Consider the following 22,359-nt stretch of genomic DNA (forward strand, 5'->3'; position numbering starts at 1 on the left):
GCCTCCTTGGAACTATGTGGGGTTGAACATATGCCACCAACATTATTCTGGGTGAATTGATATCTTTACATATAACATTGCTACATGCAATTCATCAGTTATTACTGATGAAGAAGTTAATTAGGTTTCAAAAGATACCTCACAAAGCCTATTTTGTACAAAGACTATAACAATAGTGGATAGAGGGTGAACGCAGGAGTGCATTCTGCCACTGGTTGATATTTTCTGAGCAGATTGGGGAATTTGGCTGTCTAATTACTTTTTCAAATTAATGGTATTGGGTGTCCAATTCAAAAGAATCTTTGAAAATGTCAGCCTAAACACTATCAAGAAGGTGCATTTTTGCCAGAGTTGAATTTTTAACTGCTTCCCAACTTCCAGTTCTTTAATATGTGGGGTTTTAAACTATGGCCATGGTATATAGGCTTGTAATCTAAACGACTTTGTCCACTAATATCTTCTACAAATCATCTGTGCGCTAAGAACTTCTTACACAGAGCAGGAGCATAGTGCTTACAGGTATCTCTGGAGTCTAGCATGTACTTTCTACAGGTTTTGCCTCCTTTAACTTAACTGGCAACATCCATGGAATGGCATGGACCACAGTTGTCCTGAACCACACAGCCCAGGGAGAGGGAGGTTCAGCAGTGGGGCAGGAGTGCCATAAGGGGCACCGGCGACTCAGCCAGAAGCCCTGTGGGGGCGGGGAGGGGAGGATGGGAAAGGATGGCATGGTGGGGAGTTCTGGTCCCAGCAGAGCTAACTGGCCTGGGAACTCTAGCCAGGGAGTTTCGCCCCCAGCAGCACCCAGAGAGCTCTGGCCCCGTCCCTGGCCATGGAGCTCCGGCCGTAATCTGGCTCCGGTGGTGGGGAACTCCAGCCCCAGTGGAGTTCTGGCCCAGGCCTCAAAGCTCCAGCCCTATCTCTTCAGCCTGGCTGTGGAGCTCTGGCCCTGGCTGCAGAGCAAGGTGGCTGCAGAGCTCCGGCCCCTGGCTGTGGAGCCAGGCAGTTGCAGTTCTCTGGTCCCGGCAGCAGTGGAGCCAGGGAGAGCCCTGGGGGAGCTGAGGCAGCAGCTGGGGCAGGCTGGAGCCTTAGCCTGATGCAGCACAGCCACGTGGGGAGGGACCATCTATTGTCTGGCAAATCCCCTCATTTGGAACCAGTCAGGTCCCAAAGGTGCTGGACCAGCAAGGTCCAATGTGTAGTACCAAAGAGAGTCATCGTATAGGTCTCTTAAAAAAATTCTTACACTGATCCTCATAATCATTGTGTGATGTACTATGGATATTTGAGTTGTGTGTGTGCACTGAAAATACTCTTTAAACTATCTCACTAACCACAGGGGAAAAAAAACAGGTTTCAGAGTGCTTCAGTTTTGACTGGACATTCTCTGCCCTGCACTGATTGGCAGTTTACTTCAGCTCTCCCCAGCTACAACCACCCTCCCTCAGCTTCTTCATCTCAACTTCAAGCTCCATCTTCCCCATTTCTCCCCTGCCACCTCCCTTTCCTTCAGCATCTTCTCTCTCTTCACTTTTCCTTCCATTTAGCTGATCGCCTCCTGACTAAACAACCTCTCCCTCCTCACAATGGTGGAACGAATATAATACTTGAGATGACTTTATCAATGAAGGTGCTAACTATTTTCTGAATGGTATCCTTCCTGCCTTATCCATCCACTGACTTTAATCTTTATCTACTCAGGTTTAGCAGCCTTTCTCCTGATACTTTATGCATAAAAGTAGGGGGGTGGATGACAGAACATCTTTTTGCCCCCCCACCCCACTTCCCTTCTATTTATTTCGAGTTTCCTTATCCTCTAATCATAACTCCGGTCATCTGAAGAAGTGGGCTGTGCCCACGAAAGCTCATGATATCATCTACATGTTTTGTTAGTCTATAAAGTGGTACCAGACCATTTGCTTGCTGTGGTGTGTGTGGTTTTTTGTTTTGTTTTTGTAAACTGTCTGTCTGTCCTGTCCCTTCCTCCACCCTGTTCTTCTCCAGTCTAGTTATACTGTAAGTTCTTCAGGGCAGAGACCCTCTGCAATTTGATGTTCGTACAGTGTCTAGCTAGGGCAATAGTACCCATTCTTGGTTGATCCTTAGGCACTACCGCAAGAAACAAACATGAAAGATCTTCCATGGGCAATGACAGACAATAAGCTGTTTTAAGGGATCGATGCTCTGGAAGGTATTGTTCTGTAGAATCATGCTGAGTATTGATACACAAAAAAGCAGGAGAGTGATAAAACACAGAGTATTAAAGTATAGAGAAATAGGAGAACTATTTTTTATTCTTAGTTCAGACTCATGCAGCTCTTTTAAAAGTTAAAGTTAAATTTAAGCAGTTTAGCATATAAATTCTGCCTGAAGCATAGCATGTATTGAGTTATTAACAGGTTCTATCAGTGTTCTTGTCCCACTGCAGTGACTTGGCTGCAACTCACATGGTACAAAGGATATGCTGTTTCCAGAGTTGCTTACACCCCAGGTTGAGAGAGAGGCTGTACTGGTGGCCCTCTGGATAAGAGAGTTGGAAAAAATAGAGGTTTAAAGTAAAAATGGTTTCTAAAGGAGGGAAGAAGCAAGTGACATGCCATTTCCTAACATAGGGCATATTTCAGGACATATAAAGGCAGCTATTAGTCTGTTCTTCCTAGCCAATGAGGCAAATCTCAGAACACTGGTTATTTTATTTACTATTCCATTTAATTTTGGCGTTTTGCTTTGTCTCCTCACATTCTTCTGTCAAGAACAAAAGTTCTGCCTTTTATCTAAAGCTGTACAAAATTCCTAAAGTTAGGGTCAGGAGAGTTCCACGTCTGCCCCTTTAAAACCAGAGACTAGTTCAGGTTGAAACCTTTGCGCACATATATGCGTTTGTGAGCCTGTATATCATGGATTTGGAGAGGAGACATTTTATCTATATATCAGTTAGTTATAAAAATCACTTTTATATGAAAAACTAAAATTTCAGTTCCTCAGTTTCATTTCAACAAATTACTGCTTGTATCACGCTCTGGTTTGTAGCTCTAATTGGTTAAATTGCACTACTAACCACTTAATTAAATAAGTTTACTGAAATGTGCTCAAAACATTTCACTTTCAGGACTATGCACAGAAATATGTTGTGAAGAATTATTTCTACTACTACCTGTTCAAGTTTTCATCTGCCTTGGGTGAAGAGATTTTTTACATCACATTCCTTCCATTCACCTACTGGAACATCGATCGTGATGTGTCAAGGAGGCTGATAATGATGTGGTGTGTAAGTATTGATGTGATTACTAAAACATTGATTAACTGCATTACTATAACATAATAATCAACTTCTGACTTTTGACTTTCTTGTTTTTTATCAAAAACTAAAGATGAATTGTACTTCCTGAAGCACAAATATAATTTTTCAAACTAATTTTATGAAGGGATTTTTTTCCATTGTTTCAAATATACATAACCAACCTTGTGTCACTCCTGGTCGGAAGAATGGTTGCACTTATAACTGGGAAGAGAGTTGACAACAATCTATGAAAAAAATTGTGTATCCACTCTCCCTATCCTTCCTCCCACCCACCCACCCCAAATGTGGTACTAAGAGATCTAAAATAATTGGCTATTTCTCTCCACTCTTACCTCCCAGTATTCTATTTATGTTAATTTAAAACTTGAAATTATTATTGGGATTTCATGTTAATTTTCATCTTAATCTGTTCTGGTTCTAGCTATAGATAAAACTGAGACCTCAGATAACCCTTTAAGTTCAGGGTCACATCAATCACCAACAGCCCAATGCAAATTTGTGCTTTGTCCAGAGAGACAGCAATAAATAACTTCTGTGCTCATCTATGGCGACAGATTTTAACCAAAGACTATGTCAAGGCTGTTCCCCACCCTTCCACTGCTTAAAAAGCTTCTGCTTAAAAAAAGAAAAACTCTCCAAGGTCACAGATTCCTGATCTTGGATGGTATGCTGCCACCACTCAAATGTGAAAACCTCTTTGAGAAGCCAAGAAGATGCACATGGGAATTTCCTCCTGTGGGGCACCCTCAAGCTCTTTAACCCTCCTTTAGGAGAGATCTTGAAAACAAACTGTTTCCTAATAGCTGACCCAGAAATTTTAGACACGCGCACACATAATCTCCTGCTTTCTAGAACACAGGAATTAGATCATAGTCTTAAAAAGATGATTTTAGTAACAAAACAAAAGACATACTTGGTAAAGCATTACTTGGTTGCTAGGTGTTACAGAGCAACTGAAAAAGACAATATTAAAATAGAGAATTGCTTTCACAGTTAAAAATTACTGTGTATGAGGGAAGGAGGTACTTGGGTTCAGCACAGAGGAGTCCAATAAACCTAAAAATAAAGAAAATAACCTGATCACATCTAACTAAACATTCCCTGTTCTACTCTCACGTCTGTTGTTCCAAGGTTTAGTCCTTCTCTAGACATGGATATTGCTGGAAGTTCCATGCCTTGTTCATGACTTAACTCATCTCTCTCAGCTCGTCTCTTATCACACAAAGACCGCAGCAAGGTGGTCCTGCTTTTCAATTCATAAACCCACACTTTGTTTTCATTGGCTCTCCTAGCTCCCTGCCAATTCTTCCTGAAGACTCTCTAGGACCCACTGTTTGTGGGTTTCTTACAGGCAATTTAGTTAACTGAATGGCTGGGATGTTCACAAAAGGACATACCCTCCCACTCATCAAAGACCAGTATTGCAATTTTCATACATGTCTCTCTTTGCTGTTCCATCCACTCTAGGAATGGGATTCCATGGATAAATGTGGTTCTAAAAATAGCATTTTGGAGCTTGGTTTATTTTAATTCAGTAATTCTGTATCTCCAGTGGTTGGTCAGTTAAGAAAAAACCTGGTGTTTTCAAACTGCTAGTGCTACAAACTAAACCTGAGATCTGAGGATCAAGCTGGGTTCTTTCCTTTTCATGCATCACCAACTATCATAAAGATACTTGAGGCCAAATCAGGTGCTCTGTTTTATTCATGCAGTCATAGAAGCTTTGAACAGGTGTAATTGACTGACCTTCCCAGTAATACTGCTGATGCACAGAAGGGAAGGAGTTCATACCTGTTTTAGTCACTATAGTAAATCAGATATGACTGAGTGCACACAGGGAGCAGAGCTGATTATTAAGGAGATACTGTTTTTACCGACCTACTTTTGGGAGTAGAATTGCACTCCACAAAGCTATCATTTCTTTTATAACATCTTATACTTTAGGCCGGATAGTGATCTGATTTGGGTATACGTGTTGCAGTGACCTCTGCTGGAGCAAGCAGACGTGTTCAGAGAACCAGATTAAGAAAATTCTGAGAAACATACTGTTTCTAATTGATACTGCACTTGTGATGTATGTTTAAAAACTATGGCGAGTAAACATAAGAAGTCATTACATGAGGTTTATGAAGCTAAAGTTTGAGAGGCAGTATTATGATGTGGGGAAACAATGTCTCTGTCTTCAAGGTTCCAACATCTAGTAACTAAAAGTAATACAGGTTGAATTACTTTATCCCCCTATTCTTCAGTTACTAACTTGCTCCCTTTTTACAGGCTCCTCCTCAGCAGGGCTAGCTAGAAAACATTCCTTTTTAAAAATGATAGATTTGTCTGAGAAACTTCCAGTTTCTACAGTATTTTCTCTGCTCCCCTTATTTTTTTTCCACTTAACCTTCTTCATATCCAACTCATGGTGGTAGAATCCATCATGCATGCATGAGAAATAGGAATTCACAGCCTGGATTTGAAAAAAGGAATACTCATAATTTCATTTCAGGCAAAGAATAAGGGCCCTGATTTGGTGTCTATTGAAGTCAGTGGTAAAGAGTCGAGTGACCAGTGGTGCAGGATCATACCCCAAAAGAGCAGCTTTAATTCCATTTTCAGTCCATTAGCATCTGAAGATGTTTGAAAAACACAGTGGTGCAATTGCAGGCTAGTGCTAACAAGTGTGAATACAAGAACAATGCCTAGTTACCCATTAACTGCAGTTTTATTGATATTATTGTTAATTCTGTTTTTGTAATGCCATGATCCTATTTGCACAGCAGCAATCTGATTGGGTGAAGGGAGGGGCATATCTTCAATTTAAACACATAAGAGCATTTAAGAAGATGATTAATAGCTTTTGCGAAATGTATTATCTGGATTAGATGTGCAGCTGAGAGAGATCTGAAATTCACCTTTTAAAATTGTAAATGGTTTGCTTAATTACAGGCAAGGATTTTTTTTTAAACCCAGCTATTTTCTATAGTCTCTCCTACAGACTGATCAGTAGATCTGATCATTCATGCAGACTAGCATAGGAGAAATTTAGTGTCAATGAAGACTTGTCTGTCATGTATAGCAGTGATCCTCAAACTGTAGGGTGCTGCCTAGGGATATTTGGGGATGTGCAATGGGGCCTGTACCAGCCTCCACAGTGGGGCAGGGAGGGAGCACCCACTCCGGCTCTGTTCCCAGCTCTGCTCACCTGCAGCCCACAACTGCAGATTGGTTGCAGCTGTGAGCCCAGCTCCAGATCTGCCCCCAGCTTTGGCCCTCATACTCCATCTTCTTTCCCCCACACCCTGTGAGCCATGGCCTCACTCCTGGCCCTGTCTTTGTGTGGGAGTGCAGACGGGAGTTCTCCATGTCTTTATCATGGCTATCTGATATTTTTTGGATGAAAGGCAACATAAAATGTAATTTGACTTATGTATACCTTCCACTAAAATGCAACAATTTGCCTAAAATTATAGACAACAAATTGTATGAAGGCGAGTTAAGAAATCAATTCTTCAACTGGAATTAGGAGTAGGTGGATAGTGTATAATTAGAGTTGGGCTGTGGTCAGGAGTACTCCCACGCTTTTTGGAAAAGCTCCATGGACTCTTGTAATAAGTAATTACTGCCTCTTTGTATCTTAGTTAAAAGATACACTCAGACTTCAAGGTCAGAATGGACCAACACGATCATCCCTTCTGACTTCCTGCTCGTTACAGGCCAAGATCTTGCGCTTCCACTCCTGAAATCAGTGGTGTAGCGCGTGTGTTTTGTGCCCGGGAGCAAAGGCAAAATGTGTACCCCTCAATCATGTTGCTTTCCACGGCGGTGAAGTCCAGCAGGAAGCTCTCCACGGGCTGCCTGGTTGCCTCGCTCGGCTCCCAGGTAGCCCCCACAGCTGCAGGCTGCTGCCCCCATTGCCTCCTGTTCTTCCTGCCCTCACCGCTGGGGCCCCAGTGAAACAGTCCCAGGAGCAGCGGCACTTGCATGGGCCTGATACCCATAGTGACCTGAAGCCACGTGCAGGGAAGGAATAGAGCAGCTGGGTGCATGGAGGGGCTCTGCCCTGCTCAGCTGCAGACTGGCGGTGACTCCGGGTCCCACAGGAATTAGTTCCAGGGGGTGGGCAGTGCTTCACAGGCTGTTTCCCCCATGATGGCCAGAGCTGTGGTCCCTGGCCTGGGCCTGCACCTGCTGTTCTGCAAGCAGCACAGGGTCTGGCAGAGGCCCTTAGCCCCACTCCAGTGAGTGGCGAGGGCAGTGCCTGGGTGTAGTGGGCTGGGGCTGGCACCTGGTGCCCGGGCTCTGTGGCAGGGTCCGGGGGCACTTGGCTTTTCTTGGAACATGGACTCGCATCTCTTCACAAACAATATGCCTGATAGAGGGTGACGGGGAATCCGCCAGGGGCACCACAGGTGTCAAGTGGGACGGCAGCTGGCCAGTCCCCACCCTGTCCTCCAGCTCTTGGGACCCAGGTGGGGGGCAGGATCCGGATTCTGCTGCATCAGTTCCCACCCCTGGTCCTGTCCAGTCTGGGCACTGAACTATGCAGCGGGTGCAGCAGCAGCTCCTGAGCCAGGGGCTCTGGGCTCCCAGGCAGGCCTTTCTACTGTATTTGAACTTTCAAAAAAAAAAAAGATACCTGGTGCTTGTCACTGCGGCAGCAGCTGTTCCACTCTCACAGGAGGCCGAGCTCGGAAGGGGGAAAACTCGTCCCCGCGCATGCCAAGCTTGGGGCTCTCGCCGTAGCCTTGCTGCTGCTGGGGCTAATGCTGCCCCTGCTGGCTCTCCTGGTGTGAGGGGACACCGCATGCCCAGCTCCCACTTCTCTGCCACACCACTGCTCTAACCCAATGCCCTCACCCCTCCTGCAGAGCCAGACACCGCCAGCCCTGCTGCTCCAACCCAATGCACCCATCCTTTCCCCAGAGCCAGGCACCCCCAACTCCCTGCTCTAGTCTAACCCAGTGCACCTCCTCTCCCCTCCGTGGCTTGTTTGCAGGGAGCAAGTGGCCCACCAGCGCTGGGCTCACCACGTGGGGCTGTGCGCTCCGCTCCCATCCCAGACCAGTGCTCCCCTAGCATGGCGCCCAGGGTCAATTGCCCTTCCCCCGGCCTACCCTCTCACTGTGCCACTGCCTGTAACTAACCCCTAACCTCTGACTGAGTTGAAATTCTCAAATCATGACTTAAAGATTTCAATTTGCAGAGAATCTGCCATTTACGCTGGTTTAAACCTGCAAGAGACCTGTGATGCACACTGCAGAGGAAAGGAAAAAATCTCAGGGTCTTCTCCAATCTGACCTGGGGGGAAATTACTTCCCAAATATGGGGTTCCGTTAGATCCCTGGGCATATGGGCAGGACCCACCAAGCAGATACAGAGAATTCTTCCTGAAGTAGCAACTCTTGAGCACTCCCCATATATCATCCCATCACTGGAAGTCACTGAGAGGCCACATCTATTGTAGGTAGTCCTGTCACACGATCCCTTCCATAAACTCCTCAAGCTCAGTCTTGAAGTCAGATTTTTTTTGTCCCCACGGCTTCCCTAGGAAGATGACACTTTCAGCATCACAGTACTTTCTAACACCATACATAAGCACTTATTTGATACTGATTCAGTGGGAAAAGTGATTCTGGGTGTGCTGCTGCTGTCTTTTCTTGTGGGACATTTCTAAGAAAAAACAGATCGTATCTTAGAATAGACCAGGTTTAGCCCTGTTGAGCTCAAGAGAGAATTCCAGGTCAGGTCGGAATACTAGATTGTATGGCTACAATTACTGCTTGTTTCTGACTAATTGAGATATACAGTTGTTTTGACAATGAAAGGGGAAAGAGAGCTCACTTTTAAAATAGGATGTGCAGACCAAAATAAATAGGGGAGAAGGAAAAGTGGGGAAGGAAAAAAAGAAGGGAGTGGTAAACAAGGAGCAGAGAGTATGAAAATATCAAAGGGAAAAACAAGTAGGAAGAGCTGGTAGTCTATAAGCACCTAAAGATTGGATAGTTAAAAGAAGCAGATAAAGATCATAGAATAGCAATTAGATAGGAAGGGTGCTAACACAAGAATCCACACAGACAAAGAGCTGTTGGCACCTTCATTGAATGTTAGGTTGATAATGTCCCAGCCATCCCCAATGAGGCCAGCAGTGTGAGAATTGAATTTGTGGATGAATTGTAATTCCAACCTCTCTGTGTATTTGGCTTGTAGAATTGGTTTGTGACAAGACAGCCACCTGGAGATCTTAATGTAAAGAGTTAGTAGGTAGATTGAATTGTTCTCCAACAGGTTTCTATATGTTCCCTTTTTGTATATCTGATTTGTGTCTATTGATTCTTTCCTGCAGAGACTGTTCAGTTTGTATATATGTAACAGTGGGGCATTGATCAAATTACTGGATGTGCAATTAAATGAGTCTTTGATTTGGTAGCTTATGTTGTTGGCTTCAGTGATGAATTTGTTTGTATAAGGATTATCTTTAGGCTACTGTGGCCTAGAGAAATGGGAAATACCAGAGTGGTTACTTTTTTCCCATCTGGACCAAAAATATTCCTGTTTCTAGGGGGGGAGAGGAGCACATGAATGTTTTATTAAATGAAATGCAGGCTCACATAGTATGTGATTCACTTTGTCCACCTGTTTCTTCCACAAAAAACATGCATATAGTGCCAAAATGGCACACTTTCAATTCTGTAAGTAAAATACAGATATACTCATTGAGACTCCAGCCTATTAACTAGTTAGGATTATCACTCTTTTGTATCTGCTCTAAGATAATGGTACATTTTTACCTGCTCGCTATCCCCTTCAGCACTGGGCCTAATACAAAGTTTTAACCAAACCGGTCTGACTGTATGGCAAATAGACTCGATTGGTGTTAAGTTGACTGGGCAGGAGAGCAGATCTCTTAAAAAACTGATGGTTTCAAATCCTGTTGTTTTCCATTATTTTACTGCCAGAACATCCCACTATTTTGATGGAATCAGCTATAATTAAACCTTCCCAAACACACACGAGGCAGAAATTGCAATTTTCAATTCTGGGTGCTCAGGAAGATTGAAGGCACTGAAACGATGGAACATAATTCTCATCTTCTTTTCTAGGCCCAAGCTATGCTTTGATATTCAGGACCAGCCATTAGCTAAGAAATGGAAGTGATCTCTAGCTTCTCTGAATCATTTTTCAGTTTTTATCTTAGATGGTTCCAAATCACAGTTAATATTAGATTGTGCATGATTTCCACTGCAGAGTATGCAAGAGTAGAATTATCTGCCTGCAACATGTCAAGATGTTGCAAAACCATTGTCAGTTTCTTTTGTAAATGTAGTATCTCCTGACTGAGGAAACCACAGAATGTGTATTTTACAGAAGAGTGGAGCTCGCCAACATTTCACATTGTCAAAAAAGGCCTGTCTTTAAAATATAATCTTTTTGTAAAAAAAGTTAAATTTAAAAAAAAAAAATTTTCAACAAAATTGGAAAAACAAAAAATTGGGCCACATCATTTTTTTCCCTTTTCTGCTCCCTGGTTCAGTGATGACAAAGGGAGAAGGAAGCATATGCATACATTTGAAAACTAAGCACTTCAACAATTCTCATGAAAAATTGTGAATAAATGCAAAATTGTCCCAGTTTAAGACCTGCAGAACGAGAGACCTAGACATTAGTGGCATTTCCCCACACCGCCTATTTTCTGACCAGATTTAATCAGCTGTCATCCTCATTCAAGTGCAGACTTCATTGTACTTATCATAGCAGGGTGCCAGTATAAGAATAAAATCTTCTTGGCAGCTCCATCAATTGTTATTGGGCAGCCACATCAATTCTCTTTCAGTCTATCAGTTTTCAATTAGGCTGATGGTGGTTGTGGGAAAAACAAAATCAGAGCTCTTCAGTAATATGCTGTAGGACACCTAAGGTTTAGATAGTGTGCTGAACACCCATCCATCTGAAGTTTTCATCATTGGGAGGTAAAACAACACATTGTGCTGCTCTAATGCCATCCACCTAAGGATCTCAAAATGCTACATATTGGTCCATACTCAAGAAACTACCTTGGCACGCTTTTTCCACTTCAGCTTCTCAGTCAGTATGCCTAAGATTACATTTAAATAAACAAAAAAGGAAAATTAACATTGTTACTACTTTATTTTTGTGTTTTTAATTTGAGCATTGTGTGTGCACCTGTGTGGTGTACAATACATACACAATGCAACTATATGTGTGTGTGCATACAATATTGTCTTTCAGACCCTGCAGACACCTATGGCAGTAAATATAATATGTGACCAGACCCTGTAGTATGTTCACACCTACGGCAGTAAATATAATACGTGACCAATGTGGACTTTGCCAGGGGAGTGCTGGAGATTGCCTTTGTGTCACAGAGATAAGCTGGTATTTGCTGAAGAGCTGGCATTTCAGGAACAAGCTTGGCTTCCTGAGCAGTATGCAGTATGTATTTTAATGAGAAGAACTGGTGAAATGGTCTGGTCCAGGTTTCAGAAAGGGCATAGTCCAGTGTGAGACTGGGGACTTGGGAATGTAGACTGGGACCAGACCTTGCCAAAAATGAAAATCCTGATTCATTTTAATAAAGATCACTAATGTAGATCTGCAACAAATATATCCAGAAAGCCACACTAAAAAAACCCTGACTTTTAAAAATTTGGTTTTGCTTTATTTAGATTAAATAATTAACTTTTCATACAATAATAAGAGTTTGAGATTGAAACGTCAAATCTGAATTTTTTACTCCTGTACAATATTATGTCTAAAATTATAAAATCTGAATTGAATTCTGCCAGGACTACACATTTCCCTGAGTATAAATGCTTTCTCAGCATTCTAGGGGAGTTTCTTTCACAAGCAAATTCAACTGCACATGCTGCTAATAAACCCTTCCACTAAACGCTGTGTGCCCAATTTTCAAATGTAGGTCTCCAGACATGACAACAAAATCCTGCTTTAAATGTGCAAAACTGTACTTTATTGGTAAATACTCCTTTAAATGGATCCAGCTGTGATATTTGGGTATCCATCTTGGTGCTTATATTTGAGCTCCCCAAAGAAGTGAAGAGTCTAAGAATAAGAAAGTAATATGAAGCTTGGGCTAGCTACTAAATTCTGATAGCACTTGGGGATCAAAATAAGTGATCCATAGATGAATGTAGTTATCTTCAAAGTTATAAAAAGCTGTGTGGTGGAAATGATTCTGAAAGTGCTGTGAACTGTTGTCTGCTCTCAAAGTGCAAATATAAGTAAATAATTTTTTATCTATCTTCATACAGTGTGTGCTTGATGTTGCATTTCCAGTATGTTAAACTGCAGAAGCTGCTTCCTAGAGATTCAGGCCTACATTTTTCTTTGGGATAGAAATGAGTTTTTTCTTGAAGAAACACAACGAGTTGCAAACTGTACCAGTTTTGCAGTTTCGGAAGGAATCCGATAATAAAAACAGTATTAGGCTACATTAGTTACTGTCTCTTGAAGTTGAGCTTGAGTCAATGTTGGGAGTAACTCCTCTGAATCCCAGTGAAAATATACCAGGGATGAAGGGAGCTAATCACATTTTTGCCACTGAATTTTAAAGACTTAAGACCTCAGAAGTCTGCTCCCAAGATGATCCTAGATCTAATAATTTACAGGTTAAGACTTTCATCTGTTCTTTTCCTATTTCCTATTTTTTCTTCTGGTTTTTTATTGATCTGTGAGCTGGAAGAATTTGAAGTTTTCAAAAGTGTGGGAAGATGAAATCACCCCTTGGATGGTACTCAGTGGCTAGGTGAGAGTTGTGGGCCCAGGGGATTTTCAAAGTTGATTTTTGGGAAAGGCCATGCCCAAATCTGAGGACTCAATAGCTTGAGTGCTGAAAGGTGGAAGGGTGTGGGTGTGGTCTAAGACTAGGTCTATACTAGGGGGCAATGTGAAACAAAGGTACGTAACTCCAGCTATGTAAATAGCATAGCTGGAGTTGATGTACCTTTGTTTGACTTACTGTGGTGTCCCCACTGCAGGCGTGGTGATGGTGGGGTCAATGGGAGAAACTTACCCATCAACTCCTTACTCTTCTCGTTTTAGTGAAGTGTCAGAGTCAACTGGAATGCGATCAGTAGTTGATTTAGTGGGTCTCGACCCCAGGAGATTGCTTCCCGCAGTGGTAAATGTAGTTAAGGCCTGAGAAATGGGTGCCAAAACAATATTTTCAGTAAATCCCAAGGTTGCTCATGGGCTATTCCAGGTACTGCTCCTCATTTTTTTTTCTGGCATCACCAGTTTGGCAGTATTTAAAAATAGCCTGCCTTTTAAAAATGCACAACCTGGGGTGCCTAGGCCCCATTCTTGTATGTAAAATGCATAAGTGCTTTTGAAAATCCCAGCGAGCAGGTAATGTGAGTGAGGTCAAGCACCAGTCTTTGGGAATCCAACTCTCACTTAGCCTTCTAAGTGACTCTCTGATCCTGCCAAAGCTTTTGAAAATATTGGCGACGGTGTGCAGAACTTCCCCCTTTATCAGCTTCGTGTTCAGTCTGCCGTGGTCAAGCATGACAAATGGGTGAGATTGTTTTATGCCACGTCTGCATTATGAGCTTGTGACACATGAGCAAGGCAATGTCTATATACTCGCCCGAGCGCTCATCAAGCCAGCATGAGCATAAATAGCAGTACTGCCACAGTGGCACAGGCAGTGGCAGTTAAGGCATAGTTCAGCTGTGCTGAGTACATACCCACTGGTTTCAGAGGGTTTGTACTCAGCACACCACAAGCTAAGCTGTGCTTCTGCTGCTAGCCATGCTGCTGTGGCTGCAAGATGAACATAAGCATATGTACACAAGCAGGGGAAATCACACCTCTAGTTCAGTGTCACTGTAGCCTTAATGTCATTTAAGCACCACACCCCTGGCACTTTTCCATCCATTCTGATGCCAGAGAGACTGTTGTAGTGTGGCACAGATGCTCTGTAGGAGCATTGGTTGAGCTTGTACCACAGGGAGACAGTGATATTGTACATGCGGGAGAACACTGTCATATACCACTGAGGCTGTGAAAAGCCCACAGTCGGGGCACTCAGCTTGCTGGGATTTTCAAAATCACTTATGCGTTTTACATACAAGAATGGGGCCTAGTCACCCCAGGTTGTGCATTTTTAAAAGGCAGGCTATTTTAAAGCTGATAGACAACATGGGTATCTTACTACCATGAGCATTTTTAAAGAGCAGCAATATCCACGTCCTCCTGTGAAAATTCAGCTTGTTGTCTACTGTGCTCCTGATTTTGGGCATCCTCTGCTGAAAGCCCTTTTGAAAAGTCTCCCTTAAACCAAACCATTCTTCCACTTGCAAAGCACATAAATGAATTCTCACTTTGGATTGATGCTGCCTTTAAATTAACAAAGAACAGAAAAATAGCAAAGTTCACAAACTCTAGCTTTACAGTTGCATGCCAGAGCCACTCTTTCCTCTTTTGAGTTTCCTGGTTACAGGTAGACTCTACTTTGGATTTGGTTAAACATTAAGTTAAAATGCCAAGAAAATAATCTTAAGGGGAAAAAATGCTTGGAGCTTTTTAGAATCACTGTGAAACAATAAGGGCTGTTTCCCATTTTTACACACTCACTTTTTGATTCTTTGTAATTACCACTATTATGTGAAAAATGACACTCTGGATTGATGACTAGAAACCTGCAGATGCACATCGTCTTAGAACCTAGTCTCAATTGTCTCTCCCTTTGATCAAACAAATTAAATCTACACAGCGAGAGGTCAGCTCATCTCATCTTTCTTCAATTTTATCTCAGTGGCTATGAAAAGAGGTGTGGGTTTTATTATTTTTGTTTAGGAAAACTTTCTTTCAATGAGGAAGTTGTTTGAAATGCAGAGGTCCCAAAAGATAACATAGCCTATAAAGTCTACTGGATCTGACTGTTTGGAAATCATGTGAAAGACAAAAAGAAACCTAGGTATTTTTAACACAGGGCTAGTTAACTCAAAATAACCAACTTCCCTTTTAGGGTTCTGTAGTAAGATATGGTTTCTGAGTTCAAAATACCCCAGGAACATATCCTGCTTTTTACTCCCTTCTCACAGTGACTCTTGTCCTGCTTTATAACTGATAGTAATAATTAGTGTCACTGGTTTAAGACTAAAAGAGAGACCCAAATAATCTAGTCTGACCTGAATATCACAGCGCAATACCACCATTTGCACGCTAAACCCAACATCTGAAATGAGACCAAAATATTACAGCAAACAACCAAACCATTATGTGCTACAGGCAGAAAATTGGAGGGACCACCGTGCACCTGTAGTAATATACCATATGTCCACATGCTGCAGAAGAAAGTGAAAAACCCAAGGTTCCTGCCAATCTAACCTGAGGGAAAATTTCACATATGGGAATCAGAGGGTGAGCAAGAACCAACCAACTTAGCATCTGAGGAAAATGTTTAATCCTAAATGGCTTGGTTGGTTCTATTTCAGTCATGGACAGATTTTGCACACACAACTTAGAAGAGCAATACTGCAAATTGTATTGGGGGAACTAGGTTACTGAATTACAGCTGAAAGGCTATGGAAGAACTCATCTGATTCAAAGAAAAGAGGGAGTCTACCTTTGCAGTGCACCACTTGGTGTCCAATCAAGGTTTCAAGCCCTCCCACGAGGCCAAGCTTGAATGGACACTGCATCTGGGAGAATATTCTGTGTCAACATCCCAGATTTTATGTGCAGGCCATAGTTTGCAGCTTTAATATTCCTCTGTAATTTAAAAAAAAGAAAGTTGATGCTTTCACGAGGAAAAATGGGCAAAAACAATTAAAACCATGAGCTGATCTTAGATGAAAAGGCTGACTATCATTATTATACAACTGATTCTGTGTTCACACGCCTTTACTGCTTAGTTGCAGCAAAATCTTGAATGAGAGTGGACCAGTCTGCAAAATTTGAAAGCTCTGCTCCAAAACAGAGATTTTTCTTAATGGAAAAATGAACCAACACATTTTTTCCTAATCTTGTTCTGAGAAAGAATTGAACCATTTTTCAGACAACACTAAGCTAGGGTGAGAGGTAGATACAACGGAGGGTAGGAATAGGGTCAAGAGTGACCTAGATGAATTGGAGGATTGGGCCAAAAGAAATCTGATGAGGTTCAACAAGGACAAGTGCAGAGTCCCACACTTGGGACGGAAGAATCCCAAGCACTGTTACAGTCTGAGGACTGACTGTCTAAGTAGAAGTTCAGCAGAAAAGGACTTGGGGATTACAGTGGGTGAGAAGCTGGATATGAGTCAGCAGTGTGCCCTGATAGCCAAGAAGGCTAATGGCATATTAAGGTGCATTAGGAGGAACATTTCCAGCAGATCAAGAGAAGTGATTATTTCACTTTATTCAGCACTGGTGAGGCCACATCTGGAGTATTGTCTAGTTCTGGCTTCTCTCCTCCCTCCTCTCCTCCCGAAGGGATGTGAATAAATGGAAGAAGGTCCTACAGAGGGCAACCAAAATGATTAGGGGGCTGTAGCACATGACCTACAAGGAGAGGCTGAGGGATTTGGGCTTATGTTGTCTGCAGAAGAGAAGAGTGAGGGGGGATTTGATAGCAGCCTTTAACTACCTGAAGAAAGGTTCCAAAGAGGATGGAGAGAGGCTCTTCCAGCCCTATGATTCTGTGATTTTAGCTGAAACTTTTAGAATTTGTTGGAAAATACTTTGTGAGGCAAACACCTGGCATGGATGACCACTACCCCAAATGGTTTAGAAACAATTTTGAAAACAGCGTTGTGTAAGGGACAGTGTCAGTATAAGCGACCTTCAGCACAGGAATTGCTATCTGTGGTGCATATAATAAATGTGTACAGCAAGCAGATTGTCACACCCTTGAGAGAGTTTGTTTAAACAATTACTTCTGATACACACGTAAAGGAACCTAAGAAAGAATGTAGCTTAAAAAGGTGTTTTGTTTTTGTTTTACCTTCTGTTCATTACTGTAATGTGGTGCCTAAAACAGTTCAGCCTTTTAGAGTGGGACGGGGAAGCTGGAGAGATGGTGAGAAACAACTGCACGGTTTGAACTGGTTAATTGCCCGGAGGCTTTTGGCTAGCTGTGGTAAAACATTCTTTGTACAAAGGTCATGGAAAGGTTGCTGCCTCGCCTCCTTACTACTGCTGTATAGGGTAAATAGCTCTCTAATGAAACAGTTATGTTTAATAACTCTATGCTTATTACAAAGGTTAGGGAACTGGAGCTACTGGAAGAATCAAATGAAGCTTTCCCTTATTTTCCACTCGGATTTTTTTTTCCCGGGCCATTTTATTTTGACACTCCAGCAGTATTGGTAGTTGTAACTGCTGCCAATCATCCATATAAAAAGCAGATAAGGTAGGGCATGTGTTGGGAAAGGGCAGGTTAGAGCTAGAGGAAATAGCACACCAGTAACTACAATTGTCTGAATGCTTGTTTCAGTAACACATGGTTTCTCATCATCCTTTAAAAAGGAGGTAAAGCTTGGGCAGCAAAGAAAACGTGAGCTGAGGAAAGAGGAATGAAGTCTGTAAGTGGTGCCATCATCATGGGGAATAATGAATTATAACCAATCCTACTGTATCTGCAGCCACTGAGATCCCTGCCTAGCTGGGGATTTGCAGAGTGAGCATCGTGCAGGTGGGAAGAGAGGAGAAGGAATGCCAAGGTTTATGTAGCCACCATGGAAAACATGTCCATGAGGGCACCTTGCTTGTTTCTCTGGAGATCTGTAGGGGATAGACTGATGGGGAAAATGAGTGGTTGGGAATTCAGTGGATTCTATTCTTAAAATGATTTACCACCATTCTCTTTCTGAGGGGGTAAGTAGTAGCCAGCACAGAGAGTAGCTGTGTCTCCATAAAACAGATCTACAGCCTGAGGATTTCTTCTTAGGCCTGTCCCTGGGGGGGGGAAAAAGGGGAGGCAGCCGAGCCTGCTACCCAAAGCAGAGAGAGGCAGACCCCGGGGCAACACAATAGCAGGGCTGGGGGGGAGGGGGGGGGGCGGCAACAACCATGGGTAGGAAGGTGACTCCCCCATAGCCAGATCATTGGATGTCCCAGTGGGAAGAAGCAGAAATTCCACCCCAGTCAGTTTTTGCTGAGAGCCCATGGAAGGTGCCTAAATGCAACCACAAAGCACCTGCGGGCTTCTCTCCTGGACTACGGCACCACAATGTGCTTGAACAGCGCTCAGGAGCAGGGGCAGGGCTTCTCGTCCCCAAGGTGTCTCTCCTCCTCAGACGCAGTCAGCTAAGGGCTCCCAGTGCCGATTGTGCCCCGCCTCCCAGCCACTCCCCCCACCCCCGCCTGGCTTCTGCATGCAACCAGAAGGAGTCCCAGGCTGGGAGGTGGGGCCGCAATCAGTGCTGGGAGCCTATGGTTGCGTGCAGAAGCCGGACGGGGGGAGTGGCTGGGAGTCCCCAGCCACTCCTCCCACCCCTGCCAGGCTTCTGTGCGGCGCCCAGCCAGAAAAACAGAAAATACCAGACATTGCACGTGTCCAGTATTTTCTGAATTTTTTTACCAGACAGAGCGCAAAAACCAGACTGTCCAGTAGAATCACTCTTCACTAGGGATGTAAAATCACATTTTATTGGTTAACCAGTTATACATAGTGTTTAATGTGTTAATTGTTTAAAGGGTGTGTGGGCAGGGGGCAGCCCTCCTCCCCTGCAGTAGGCAGGGGCTGCTCCAGCCCAGCTTAGCCAGAGCAGCCCCTGCCTGCAGCGTGCTAGGGCCTGCCATGGACAGGGGCTGCTCCAGCCAGGCTGAAGCTCCCATGTCTGCAATGGGCCCTGCAGGGCGGGAACAGCCCACCTGCCAGCAGCGGGCAGGGAGCTGCCCCAGCCCCCACTGGTTAACTTTGCACATCTCTACTGTTCACTCAGGCTTTTGCAGGAGGAGGTTGATAGTGTGATCTGTAATGCAACGTATGCTAGGTTGTTGTTTTAATCTCCGTATGTGCACCTGGACCAGAGGTCTCAAACTCCTGGCCTGCTGACCATCTACAGCCTGGACACTTCCCCAGTCTGGCCATGAAAGATTTTGAAAAAGTTAATCAGGCCCGTGCATCTGCCGGCCTGGGAATGGGGGATGAAGGGATGAGGGAAAGGTGGCATGCAGAGATTCACCCACGCACATACGCCCTCCCAGCAGCACCCAGGCCTCCAGCATAGTGTCGGCTATTGGGTGCTTCTTGGTCCAGGAAGCTACGCTGGCAGCCTCCACCGCTACATGAACCATGCTGGCCTGGGGGGTCAAAAACTTTTAAATTACACAACCTGAGTTGATGCAACCCGGGTGGGATTGGTGGGTTTTGTTTTTCATTATCCTGGGGAGAGGCGGGGGATCCCAGCATGAGGATGCAGATGTTAGCAAAGGGGGATGGGATGCCAGTGCGAGGGTGCAGATGTTAGTGGGGGAGAGGCCATCCTAGCACAAGGACATAAGGGTGTCAGGGCAAGGACTTAGTGTCACATCTTTTGTAGGATTCTAGGCTCTGTCTGGGCTCCTGGACCTGGGGGGAGGCACTATCAACATGCATGAACTGTATTGTCAACCCCAACTGTTCAAAACTCATGAATCACCCCACCTAACCACCTCCTCCCCCCCCCCCCCCCGCCCAAAAAAATGGCTTCTTGAAAATACACATGGGGATCTTTTTATTTGGCATCTGATGTTTGAGGTCTTTGGCTGGACTCAGGGCACGTTTTCTAGTTTTTTTTCTCCACAAAGTGTATTCCTTAAGAAAAGGGGTGGGATTGCCAGGCGCCAACAAACAAGCATAATCTACTAAATCGGAACTATTACAGTTGATTATGCTGCATGAGGCATTCGATAGTGAAGTTCCCAGATCTGTCTTAAAGTAGCTGGGGTTTCCCAGGAAAAAAAAAATAGCCCCAATTATCAGGAGGTTTGTGATCAAATCAGGAGAGTTGGCATTTAGCCAGTTTCACAAAATGAGCTAATAGTTTCACAGCTTACTCCTATGGACGGGACGACTCTGCACCCACCTCCCCGGCCCACAGGGACCCCAGGCAGTGGTGTGGTGCTAGCAGCAGGAAGCCACTTTAGCTCTGCTGCAGTGCCGGTGATGGCAGTGGGGGCCCCTGGCAGGTTTTAAATCGCCCCAGGGGCAGCAGGTGGGGCAGGGGAACATTGCAGGGTGTGTGTGTGTACGGACCAGCAGGGGGGCTAAGAGATGCACAGGGAGGGGAACATACACAGACCTCCTCCTTCCCCAGAGTTCTGCCAGAGGGGAGTATCCAATTGGAGGATTTGAGGATTGGAACTGGCCCTAAGGTAAATTGAGTTTGAGACCCCTGACCGAGAGTCAGACCTGCATTGTGTATGTCTGATAGACAATTCCCTTGCAAGCAATATTTATTTTTCTACCATCGTTCCCTCTCCCAACCAGCTAATCTGCACCAAATGCCAATTCCAAATTATGCCAGTCCTTATGTTTTCACTCTCCACTGTGTTTGATGCTCTGTCACTTCTGTCCAGATACAAAAGTCATGTTAAAGCAACAGCTGCCTAATTGCTAATAACAGTGTCTTAATGTAAGAACGAAAGTGCATCTGTAGGATTTCTGGTGCCAGTCCACATAAATGCTTTAGTGAAAAAGCAAAACCCACTGGTTCAAAGTGAGGCAGCCAAAGTAGAAGCCTCAAGGAAAAATTCACAAATGCCATTGACCCCATGTATATTGTCTTGACTTTCATTAATGGATCAATAGATCAGATAATAAGAACTCAAAATAGAAAGCTGAAAATAAATACGATATAATGGATGTATTCTAGCTCCTTTGTTAGGCAGTGAAAGAATATTTCCGAGTATAAAAATAGAAAGGAACTGATCAAAGTGCTCTGCCAAGTCTTTAGACATAGGAGGAATAATGGGCCTTTCTAGCTCACATACTGAATCTCTGTCGATTTTCTTGGAAACCTCTATTAAAAGCAGTAGGTTGCTGTTTTTATATTATCATAATGGCCTACACACAGAATGATTAGGATTAGATGTAGTTGCTCCAGAGATCGCAAATATAACAACCAGCTTCAGAAACCTGACAGTGCTGTGATAGGAAATTACATATTCTTTCGAACAGAAGAAACTGATGCACAAGTAGTTTTACTTGTTACATTAAAGTACTGAATGGCTGTCTAGACAAATTAGCTCTATGGCATTCTAGGTCTTTTTTTCTTCAATAGTTACTCAAGTGGGGCTTTTGTGTAGACTCTATGGAACCGCTATTGCAATACGAGGGATGAGAATTTAGACTCCTTAACTATTCCCTCACCATGTATCTGTGTGTGTGTGTGTGTGTGTGTGTGTGTGTGTGCGCGCATGCACACACGTATATGCGCACACACTGTTTGTCTATATGTGCAGGATTGTGTGTATGTAATACGTAATACAGCTTTTTTTTTTCAAAATAGTAGATCTCAAAGCACTTCATGCTCATTGAGGTATTTACATGCATGTCATATGTGTCAATACAATTTGCATGCATCCTGCAGAGGAAGGGTTGTTAAAGGAATGATTGATATGGTAAGGCAGAGAAAATTATTTAAAATGCTGGATGATTTAGTTGGGTATGAACTTAAAAGATACGAGAACCCTGGTTTTGGTTACTGTGACGGACCGGGCCGTGTCTGGGCACAGCTGAGGGCGCCCGCTCAGGGCGAATTGCTCAAATCCGGGGCTCCTTACAGCCCCCAGACTGGTGACCTCTCCAAACAGGCCACAAACCAGTCCCACAGAGCACTTCAGCAGCCTGCCTGAAGCCTCACGAGCAAAACCCCTCCAACACCCCAGCAATAACCATGCCCCAGATGGCCCCGGACCTCATACACAGGTGGGGGGGGGGGGTCCTAGCACCCAATCCTACCTACCCAGAAAAGTTCTGTCCGGTTCCAAGAAACCAGCCACAGATCCCTGGTCAATTTACCCTTTGGATCTTACCCACAAATCACGCTGGGCCAATCCTTTAGAATCTATATCTAAAGGTTTATTATTACAAGAAAGAAAAGCCTGAGAGTAAG

General features: G+C 43.8%; 1 protein-coding gene across 1 annotated transcript in view; it reads left to right on the plus strand.

Annotated features, from left to right (window-relative positions):
* SGPP2 (sphingosine-1-phosphate phosphatase 2) overlaps nt 1–22,359 on the plus strand; it is a 75,926-nt gene that overhangs the window by 27,906 nt on the left and 25,661 nt on the right. The window contains exon 2 of the mRNA XM_075937541.1: nt 3,113–3,271. Coding sequence (XP_075793656.1) covers nt 3,113–3,271 — 159 coding nt within the window. The remainder of the gene's footprint in view (nt 1–3,112; nt 3,272–22,359) is intronic.

Source organism: Pelodiscus sinensis, chromosome 10 (assembly GCF_049634645.1).
Source record: "Pelodiscus sinensis isolate JC-2024 chromosome 10, ASM4963464v1, whole genome shotgun sequence".
Classification (NCBI taxonomy): Eukaryota; Metazoa; Chordata; order Testudines; family Trionychidae; genus Pelodiscus; species Pelodiscus sinensis.